Source organism: Cyprinodon tularosa, unplaced genomic scaffold (assembly GCF_016077235.1).
Source record: "Cyprinodon tularosa strain WSP-4 unplaced genomic scaffold, ASM1607723v1 ctg322, whole genome shotgun sequence".
Taxonomy (NCBI): domain Eukaryota; kingdom Metazoa; phylum Chordata; class Actinopteri; order Cyprinodontiformes; family Cyprinodontidae; genus Cyprinodon; species Cyprinodon tularosa.
The window spans coordinates 885621-896806 of record NW_024039033.1 but is presented as its reverse complement, the minus strand read 5'-3'; the positions used below and the strand labels follow the sequence as shown (position 1 = coordinate 896806).

General features: G+C 40.1%; 2 protein-coding genes across 3 annotated transcripts; one reads left to right on the top strand and one right to left on the bottom strand.

The window, feature by feature from the left end:
• Nucleotides 1-1210: 1210 nt before the first annotated feature.
• On the bottom strand, nucleotides 1211-4319 carry polr2j (RNA polymerase II subunit J). Its single transcript, XM_038293179.1, has 3 exons — nucleotides 4089-4319; nucleotides 3024-3132; nucleotides 1211-1390 (listed from the first exon to the last, which is right to left on the bottom strand). The coding sequence occupies exons 1-3, from the start codon at nucleotides 4229-4231 to the stop codon at nucleotides 1289-1291; spliced, it is 354 nt and encodes a 117-aa protein (XP_038149107.1). The 5' UTR covers nucleotides 4232-4319; the 3' UTR covers nucleotides 1211-1288.
• A 2231-nt stretch (nucleotides 4320-6550) lies between these two features.
• Nucleotides 6551-10313, top strand: ube2c (ubiquitin-conjugating enzyme E2C). Of its 2 annotated transcripts, none has more exons than XM_038293176.1 (7): nucleotides 6551-6698; nucleotides 7000-7113; nucleotides 8714-8741; nucleotides 9479-9565; nucleotides 9657-9861; nucleotides 9931-9990; nucleotides 10183-10313. In XM_038293176.1, exons 2-7 carry the CDS (start codon nucleotides 7007-7009, stop codon nucleotides 10218-10220), a joined length of 525 nt encoding a protein of 174 aa, XP_038149104.1. In that variant the 5' UTR covers nucleotides 6551-6698; nucleotides 7000-7006; the 3' UTR covers nucleotides 10221-10313. The 2 variants fall into 2 exon arrangements, with proteins under 2 accessions (XP_038149104.1, XP_038149105.1); XM_038293177.1 differs by having other exon boundaries at nucleotides 6564-6698; nucleotides 6997-7113.
• Nucleotides 10314-11186: the final 873 nt, after the last annotated feature.

Here is an 11186-nt window from a genome sequence, read left to right as displayed (position 1 = left end):
CTTTATAGATGAATACTTATGGGACTTTTTTATTTTATAACACTTTTCAATCATTATAGGCTGTAAAATAGTTTAATAAATTTGTTCCATTTTTCCATTGTCATCGACACAATTATGTTACAATTTAACCTTTGATCCTTCCAGCGGTTGAAACTAATTAATTTCCCCCACTTTGACGATACAGTATCTTATTTAATTATCAATAATATAACTGTTATTGTTTTTATACTAATTTAGTTTAGGTGTATCAGATGTCTTTGTTTCCATATTCTCTGCTTCAGACCCTCAGTATCACTATAACGTGTAACAACTTTTGTTCATTATGGGCTTTCTAAAAGCTTGAGCTTCTCTTGGAAGATATTTTACCGAAGGAAATTTCCCAAAAAATCTTAATATTTGAGGAATTCTAACATTTTTCTTAAAATTACTTCATTAGAAGCTACTTTTAGTCTGAAAGTCAGTCTAGATATTTGAGGGGTCATCAGTTCATGCCTGTAGCTTCAACAGTGCAGATGTTCTAATGTTCTAACAGTCTATCAGAAGGTTCTGCACGACTGTAAATATCTTATTTAACTTTTTTGCAATAGCATAAAATTGCTCTATATGGTCGGTCATTCGGGAGAGGCTCAGTGTAGAGCCGGTTCTCCTCCACATCGAGAGGAGTCAGTTGAGGTGGCTCGGACATCTTCTTCGGATGCCCCCTGGACGCCTCCCTCGGGAGGTGTTCCAGGCACGTCCCACTGGGAGGAGGCACAGGGGACGACCCAGGACACGCTGGAGAGACTACGTCTCTCGGCTGGCCTGGGAGCGCCTAGGGCTTCCCCCAGCAGAGCTGGAGGAGGTGTCAGCGGAGAGGGAAGTCTGGGAGTCTCTGCTTAGTCTGCTGCCCCCACGACCCGGTTCCGGATAAAGCGGGAGACGACGAGTACGAGTGCTCTATATGGTGCTATTTTAATAACACTGTGCATTTTTTTTTTTTTTTCAGTTCTGCAACAACTGTCTTTATTTAGTGCCGCCCCTAGTGGTTGAACGCTCACTATTACAGTTGGATGATTCAATTGATTGAAACAGTACCTGGTGGGACAGGGTTTCATCATTGTCATCTGGGTCGAAATGACCAAGAACTTCCTGGAAAGTTCCAGGTTTTGCAGAACAACTTACAAATATCCCGACCCGTCAGAAATTTGAAATTAATAGCCACGTCTGCGGACAGGACATAAAATCACATCTTTATTAGGAAAAACAAAACAAAAAACAAAACAGAAAGGAGGCTGTGAGGTGGGCGGAGTCACTCGATCCCATCCTGTTTGTCTTTGATGGCGACTCTGAAGCGTTCCTCCAGCAGTGACAGCTCACTGATCAGGTCTGTGATGGCATTGGTGAAGGCTTCCTGAGGGAGACATGACATCACCTCCTGTCAACATAGAGTTTAGCACCTGCTGGTTTTCTTCAACATTGATGAAACACATTTTTATTAATGCACCTTTTCACTAGACTATAAAGACATGGTGATGAGGAGACGGTCTGTCAAATTTTTTAAATCGCTAACATTTGTGATAAGGAATGCTGCCCACCCTACCTCTGAATGTGCCTGCAGCATTTATGGCTTCAGTAATCTTAGCAGCATGTTTAGCTTTGTTTATATTCAGCGACGCTGTGGCAAACTCCTTGATTATGTTCTGTTAGTATGTCAAATGGGTTTTGTTGTCACATGAGAGGCTGTTAGCTTTGCAGTAGAAGTTCAGTGTAAGAAAAAAGAGAACAGATGTCCCAGTTTTATACGATATGTCCACGGTTTCTTTAATCAAGGAGGATGTGACTCCTGGGGCAGCATATTGTTATTGTATTATTGTAGCTGGTTGTGCTGCTGACTTATTTGTCCATAATATATATGGCGCTGTCCTGTGATATAGAGCGATCAAGGCAACAATAGTTTGAACTGATGGTTACCAAAACTTGATTTGATCATTTATTACCGGTATTAGGATTTTTGAGCAGGTATCAGAGTGTTAATCGAATTTAGAAAGAAAAAAAATGAGAGACCCAAATAGATGGAGTTATAAAACTAATGAAATCAATACTTATGGTATATTATGTGAGTCAGAATAATGTAAGCTACTTCCAAAAACAAAATCTACAACACGGCTTACTGTTGGTCAATGTCCCTTAAAAGTAAATCAGCAGATAGAAAAACGATTCAATAAAAGACACTGGATTCTGGTGCAACCTTCTTCTTCTATTAGTGAAGTCATGATCTTAGATTAGCCAGACATTTTACTCAAGTAAAAGAAAAAACTGCGATGCAGTAAAATTACTCCTAGAGGTATTTTTTTCCCCATAAATGGTAAATGAAACAGAATTGATATAACTAGTTATTATTCATCCCTGAGGCAAGAACTGTATTAACTAAACATAATAAAGGGGGATGGATAATAATCCGGCTAGATGTGCATTTCCTCTGTTTTATTTTTAAAAAAGTAAATAAATGTTACTTTTTTGCGCTAGTATGAAAAGCTGAGAAAACTAGTCAAATACAAAAAAACAAGTAAACATCATTTCGGCTGCTGACCATTTTTTTTTTGTTGTTGTTGTTGATCATTTAAGAAAGATCTGGCTTTAATACGAGGCAGCTACCGCCCATGTGGTTAAAAACCTGCCAAAAATATATTTTATTGCCTGTTTGACAGTTAATTCCATTTTAATGTCATACACATTGGGGTTCAGTCAAAAGGATGCGATTAAACATATTATATTCATTTGTTAACAATAACAGGAGGTTTACTTTGTAAACAGATGAGCTTATACACAGTTATTGGTTAGATGACTTTTTTTTTTGTGGCACATTTTTACAGACATTACGCTGACAGGAAAGGGGGTTTGATAGAGGGGAAGAGACATGCAGCAAAGGACCACAGGTCGGATTCAAACCCAGCTCATCTGCATACAGGACTAAGGCCTCCATACATGGGTCATGTGCGCCAACCACAGCGCCACCGAAGCAGCCCATTTTAGCTGACTTTTACCTGGGGACTGTAGTCAGGGGTGGTTTGGACTCGGATGACGATCTTGTGCTCCAGAGGATGGGGAACCTTGTAACCGGCGAACAGAACCTGAGGATCCTTCAGCAGCTGACTGCAAAACACATTCAAGTGGTCAGAAACCTGCTGGAGCCACAATCCTGGGCGCTACAGAACCATGTTTCTACACAGACCACAGAAAACAAAGAACCTAAAGGTTCAAATGAATGTTTTAGTGGGTTCCCTGTTTAGGAGTTTAGGAGCATTGATCCACCCCATGGACCGCCTTCTGTCTCCTTGAACCCCAGTGGGCCATGACAGATAGCCGCTCACACTGAGCCTGGTTCTGCTGGAGGTTTCTTCCTGTTAAAAGGGAGTTTTTCCTCTCCACTGTCGCTACAAGCATGCTTAGTGTGAGGGATTGCATTCGAGTCAATGAGTTGATGCAATCAACTGGTTTTCCTTAGAAAACTTAGAATCAATCTGACTGATCTAGTGAACTGTAAAGTGCCTTGGGAGGATATTTCTTGTGAATTGGTGCTATAGAAATAAACTGAATTGAATGGAAGTCTTCTTCTCCTGTTTATTTACAGGCAGCCGCCAAACAACTTTGGTGAATAAACTGTAGAATAAAGGTCTGTTCTGACCCTCTAACAACCAAACTATATTCACACACTAACGCTTCTCTGTACTGTGAATATTTATCATGTTATTCAAGAATATTTCCTCTGTAGTGTGTCTGAAATAATCCCAGCAACCTCTAGGCTTCATGTTTGTGGTTCCATTTGTGCCTCTTTCAAGCATCACATCTTTCTTAATTTTATACAATTGTATTTATTGTTTTATACTCTAATAAATCCCAATCCTTCTTAATTGTTCTGTCTTGTCCGATCTACATAGTTTATGTTCTTTGTAATTTTTCTGCTAATCTGTGACCCAGATCCGTCTCCCTGTTCGGGACCATGGAGGCGTGGATCAGGTGAAGGTTTCGGAGCTGGTATCATGCGGTCTGTCTGGTTCTGTTTAGCATCATGGATGGATGTTGTGTGTGTGAGAGAGAGTTCATCTTACGCTCTGATGATGTTTCCCAGCGTGTGGTCCTCCTTGTTTAGCGTGAACAAACAAGCGTTGGGAACTTTCGTATCTTTGCTAATACTGATTTTTTTCTCTCCCTCAAAGAGCAAAAATGACTCGAATGCCGGAGGAGCGTTCATCTTTCCGTGCGAACCGAACTAGAACCAGAACTACCTTTTAGAAACCGGGAAACACTTCCGCTCCGCTTTTTTCTTTAGCTTTGGAGCCGGTTTGTGAAGCAGCATCAACGTGCAGTACTGACACCCAGCGGGCAGGCTGTGGAACTGCAAGTTAGAGAATCTGCAAACCATAGATATCCATAATAAAGGATTTATTATGGATAGCAAACTGCTGCAAACATTCTTATTCTTCTTTGTTAGATTGGCGGATTGCAAACAAATTATAGGTGTATACCGCCAACTACTGTACATGAGTGTGTAGTTCTATAGTTCCACCTACTACATTCTATTATGATTGTGTTATATAAAACTAAAAACAATGTTTTATTAATATCCAAAATGTTCCTCTCTATCTCCATCTGTCCCTAAAATTCCTTTTATACTCCATTCTCTCCTCTTTTCCATAGTTACTTTCCTCATCCTGTCTCTTTCAGTTGCGTATTTAATGCAATCCATCAAAACATTATCCACATTTTATTTTCTTTCACAACCCTCACATAAATCATTATTTCTCTTCCCTAGTACAAACACAAACTCATTCAAGTAGCTATGTCCAGTTCTTAATCTAGTATAAATTATCTCTTCCCTTCTGCTTCTTTCTCCATAATTTTTAGCAATTACAGATTTTTTAACCCTATATAATCATCTTCCTTTCTCATCTTCATCCATATTTTTTTGCCATAATTCTATTTCTTTCTTTTTAATTATTGATTTACCTTTCCCAAATGGAATCTGGTCTATATTCTGCTTTCCAAAAGACTTTTTAGCTAACTTGTCTGCTATTTTTTCTGTTGCAGCTTTAGAATCTGTGAAAATCACCACCCAGTCCGGTCTAACCTCCTCCAACCACTGTAAACTAATAATAATTCAATTTCTGCTGCGTAAACTGCATGTCTTTCAATAGAATCAAATATATTTTTATATGAAACCAAAATAATATAGTGTCATATAAGAACACACAGGAAAAAAGTACAAACTTTAAGAAAATAATGCAAATAGTGTGACCATTAATTGCAACTAGTGAAAGTCGAGTACTGGCTGGTGCTCTGTGATTGTAGTGGGGGGACTAGTATAAAATGGTGTATCTGAGAAGGGGCCAGTAAAAATAAAAATAAAAACTATGAAAATAAAACTATAAAAATTTGACCAATGTTCCTGTGTCGCTGTCAATATGATTCAATATACTGAAATAGTTCTTTGAATTTTCAAAACTACTCCATTAATTAATCCAACAATTACTACCTCAGAAGGACAAACCTGTTTAATACCTTCCCAGACTTTTTGATGCAGGTTGTAATACTCTGCTGAGAAGACTTGTAAAGGAGGCAGCCAGATATGGCAAACATGTTACTTTAAAATCAGCTTAAACTCACTTACATTTACGATATTCAACATTGATGTATAACTAGAGATAATGGTCAATGTATACCTCACAATGTTTAGGTCATAACTACTGAGCTTATATCTAAATGAATGTTCAATTATTCTTCTTTTAGATATTACCTTCCCTTACTGTTGTTCTAACTTTTGTTGTTGTTGTTCTTTTAAATATTTAACGATGTGCAAACATTTATATTTTCATAAGCCTTTTTGCTTTGCTGATACCCCTGAACTTCCCCAATGGGAGACTGTAAAGGCATTTCTATTCCGTTCGAAAGGATGTTGACTTTATCTTTAAGCTTTTTGGAGGCTTCAATTCAAGAGATCTGCAATGAATCACTGATTATATGAAACATATATTTCAGATATTGACAACAGAATTATGATGAGTGAAAATGGCCACCAAAAATCAACATTTTGAACAGCCCATTGTCTGCACTAGACGGGCTCTTTTAATGTTTTATTTATATATTCAGATGTATGAAATGTCATTTTTTTCCCATTTTCATCACAGTAATGATAACAGTTACAATACCCTAAATTCTAGTTATTGATCTGAGAATCTTCAAAGGACAAATTGGATGACATAGGGATCCCTTACAACGTCATTGAGAAAATTTTTAATTGTTCTTTTTACAAATATTAATTTAAAAAATATATTTTAAATGGAAAAAAAAATGCACAAATTAAAAACCTGTTTTAACCCTTCAGATATTAATTACATATAGTTTTACAACACGGCATGCCATAATCACAGAGACTGAAACACTACATGTAAAAAATAAATAAATCACAAACAGGAAAATAAACCTTCTGTTAGTGGCGTCATTTCCTTTCTCTTTTGATTTCTAAACTAAACACAGAGGGAGTCTGTAAGCAGACGTGTTATTGGTGCGTTGTAGATCGTGTTAGAAATCGGGCGCTGATTGGCTGATTTGTAAAGGAAACTCGGTTTAAACTGAGGGGCGGCAGAAAGTTCAGTTCGTGCTCCGAACCGGCAGCAGCTCCATCCGGACTCAGACCTAACCGATACCAAACTTAATATTCGGTGAGTTCTTCAGTCTATTAATCTATGTTCATGTAAAACGGGATGATTGTTCTATTAGGTTACATTAGGACCGTTGAAACAAGCTTGCTAACGGCTCCTAGCATGGGGCTAAAGTGGGTGTAACGAATTATTATTCCGGATTCTGGTCCGAAGCTCGTAAATATCTCCTCTGGTGACGATAGGGATCCATTTATCCTCTAGAATTTTTACCCGGCTCCGGTGGTTAATGTATCTCTGTGAGATATGCAGACAGCTCGGCCTGTTCGGTTTGTTTAGTTTAATCTGTGTCGGTCTCCAGCAGTGAAACCATGGCCTCCCAGAACGTGGACCCCGCAGCGGCCGCAGCTTCGCCCGCAGCCGCCCTGAAGGGGAGCGAGAGCGGCGGCAGCGCAGCCAGAGGCTCGGTGACCAAACGGTGAGTCACGAACCGGAACATCTGTGGACTCTCCTGTTAATGAGCTGCTATGCTTCTACAGCATTTTTTCTAAATCATAAATCAAACTGTCTGAGATTTGTATCCATATTGGAGGAGTTTATGTATAAAAATGAATTTATTCAAATTAATTACACAAACTAAAAACCAATTTACAAACCAGGAATTATCCTGTAAAGCTGAGGTCCTTAAAGGAATAGTACACCCAAAACATGATTAGCCTTCATTTTCTACTCACCCCCATGCTGAACAACACTCTGGAGTACTTTTTTGATATCTCAAATGCATCTGGAGATCTGGGAGGCTTCTTGCTGTCTGCTGACATTCAAATAATGGAGGTCTATGGTGCCCGAGGCAGAAAGGTCCATAAAAGTCCACAAAAAACGTGTCAATATTCCTCCATACTGCTCGTCCAATGTATTCCAAGTGTCCTGAGTGGGTAGCATCCAGAATTTACTCGAAACAAAGTCATTTAGAATGTTTTTAGAGCATAAACAGTACATTTACATGTACTAATATCTAAGTAAATTGATTATTTAGTAAGTTTTTGTTAAAATGGTTATTTATCTATGATTTCACTGAAGACTCCTAGATGACTTGCAGAGACACATCTTTTTCTCTTTACTCCATGAAACACAAAATCTAGTTATGGAAAGAGCATGAATTCTGTACTTATCATATTTAATATTAGGATTTTAATGTGCATAATTAACCACAGTATTTTGGTTGTCAAGCAATTGTTAATATATGAACATTTTAAATGTTTTGAATATTCCACTTGAGAGTATTGCTGCTGCCACCGTCTGTATTAAAATTTGGCTAAGGGTGGCCAAATTGGCCCTGGCCCCCCAGCCACCCCTGTTGGCTACATTCACATTGCAGCCTGAAGTGACCAAAATCGGATTTTATTTGTTGGCCCATATGCGATCTGTATCTGATCTTTTCATGGCAGTCTGAAAAACACAGATCTGATTTTTATTTTTTATTTTTTTCCTTCCCCAATGTGACCCAGGCCACTTGGATATGTGCTCCTGATCCTTTCAAAAGTGGCCAGGTTGCATTTATCCAACCTGAACGCCATTGGTAACCTACACAGGTCACTATTCTGGGTCTTGCTATGAAGAAGCGGCAAGAAAAACGACGACAATGGCAGACGATGATGCAGAGAGCAGTATTTATGTTTAACCAAAAGATTATGTTTTTATGGTTGGGAAAGATCGCTAGATGCACTCTGGCACTACAATCCATGTTTACTTACGTAAACACAGAGCACCCTGGCCTGTGATGTCATGGCGTCCTCTACCGTGCATGTGGGACACTTGCGTTGTATGTCTGCAGTTCACACAGGCGCACATAACATCGAAGTGGTTTATATTTGGAAATGTGAACAACAAAGCAAAAAGTTTGAGGGTCCTTGGCCTGGAAAACGGTGAAGACCCCTGCTGTAAAGCCTATCCTTTCTAGGCGATTCTGATGCTGGACTCTAAAGTCCTACATTTAAACGAGTGAATCTGTTGGAAGTGTTTTTCCTCTGCGATCAAGATCTCTTACTGTGTCTCTGTCCGTCTTTCTTTGTCCACAGGCTACAGCAGGAGCTGATGACACTCATGGTGAGTCCACCTCCTCATTTCCTGCCGCTAACAGACCTCGTCAGCAGTTTCTGTTCATTACGATCGGGTAACAGACTTCAAATGGTGCCCAGCTAAAAGAGCTTGCAGTGAAGAGTGGAGGAACGTTGTCATCAGATCAGGGTTGCCAGATCTGCCTGACTGTCTCCAGCCCAGATGCAAGATAAAGCCCATCTACTTCAGTAAAAAACTGACCCAAATCTCAACTTTCCTTGATCTTCTAGTGTAAAACTAACACCAATAATTGAAATAAATAGCATTTTAGAGTGACATGGTTAACCAGTGATGGCACTATAACAGATTCTCTCCATTTAAAAATTTATAATACTCTAATGATGTTATTCCAAAAGAATGAGATTTTCTTTTTTTTCCTGCCTAGCAAAAATATATATTTCCATAGATGTAAACTCTGGCAATGATGGCTATGATGATCTGTTATGTGAAGGAGGATTGTGGTGGTCAGCTTAGGTGGACCTGATAAGAATTTAGTGGCTTAGATAGAAATCTATTTTGAACTTGGAGGACAAAATCGACATGTTGACCAAACACTGGAGGCTGACTAGCAGCACTTCAAACTGATAAAAGGATGGCTGCAGGCTGCTACCAGTCCTTCTAACCCGTTTATTCAGTGCATGATCCACACCGGGTCACATAAGCAACCCTCTTCTGCTGAAAAATAGTCTGAGCTGTGAGGGTCTTACTTTGTTTTCTTCCTGCAGATGTCTGGTGATAAGGGGATTTCAGCTTTTCCTGAATCTGATAATCTCTTTAAATGGGTGGGAACAATCGATGGAGCTCAAGGGACGGTACGCAAATACCAGATCCCACCTGCCTTCAGGGGGCTTGGGATTTTATGCTGGTGTATCGATACCGGGCTCAGTCTGTTTCTGTGTGCAGGTGTATGAAGGGCTGCGGTACCGACTATCCCTGGATTTCCCGGCCGGGTATCCGTATCAGGCTCCCCGGGTGAAGTTTGTGACGCCGTGCTTTCATCCCAACGTGGACGAGCAGGGCTTCATCTGCCTGGACATCCTGAAGGAAAAGTGGTCGGCTCTGTACGACGTCCGGTCCATTCTGCTGTCCATCCAGAGCCTGCTGGGAGGTAACTGCTCCGACAGACCCAGATCTGATGATTCTTTAGCATCCGTCTTACTCGCTGCGTTCTCCTCAGAACCCAACAACGACAGTCCTCTGAACACGGCTGCTGCAGAACTATGGGAGAACCAGGAAGGTAAGCAAACCGGAACCTCCCTGAGGTGGTTAAGGCAGGCCAGGAGAACCCAACAGAACATCGTAGCCAATCAGAGCAGAGCCTGTCTGATCTGAGCTGTGATTGGTCAGATTGTAGTGAATTTGCTCTCTGAAGACATTTAAAGGGCTAGGTCAGATGGCAGCTATGGACTGACCGTTGTTTCTCTTGCAGCCTTCCGAGCTCACCTCCACGCCACCTTCCAGAAATGAAGCAGCTGCTCTTCTTCTTCCTGTTTTCTGATTGTAAGATATTTTTATGTTTGTTTGCCTCTGTGTTAATAAAGTTCTTAATTCACTCCTGAATGTGAGTGGTCATTGAATAGGATGAATGTATGGAAAGAGAATGCAGGTGTGGTCAGGACATGTCTGAGTGTTATTTATGCTAAATGGTTGAAATGCTGAAAGTCTTGTTGGTATTCGAACCAATATGAACGTTTTGTGGGGCAGCACTATACTGTTTAAGGTCAGATGTTGCTGAACTAATAAATCGAAGATGTGTGTGTGTATGTGTATATATTAGAGCTGGGCGATATGGCGATATATATCGTGAGGACGAGAGAAACATATCTATCGTGACCTTTCTCCTCTATTTTTTCTATCGTGATAAACTTCTTTATTATTATTATTACTGCTAATATACATTTTAATATAATCTGTTAATATAACATTTTGCGTTTTTTGCTATGCAAACTAAGTGTATATAACGAAAAAAAAAGAGAATAAAAAGATAATGTGTAGAGAACGTGGTTTTGCGACACTACACCGCTTTACGTCACGCGGCTTTGCACCATACGTTTGCGACATTACTGATGGAGAGAGCCCGTGAAATTTCTTTCTGGCTTGAAAAAAAATTAATGATGGACACCCAAGAAGATTTTACCGTTAAAGCGGAGCTGCCTGGCTTATATGCTAGTTGTCGGGCTGAAGTGGAGAGAGAGGTACGCAGTGGTGCGACGCATTATGCGTTGACTACGGACATGTGGATGAGTAGAGCAACACAGCCTTATATGAGTCTCACCATCCATTTCATCAAGGACTGGACCCTCCGCGCTCGGTGTCTACAGACCGTGTACTTTCCTGAGGACCACACCGGAGTGATGCTCGCCCAAGGTATGAGCCTGACATTGCTATGCACTTTTGTACGTTCGCTAGTTTTACTATTATTGGTTTTACTAA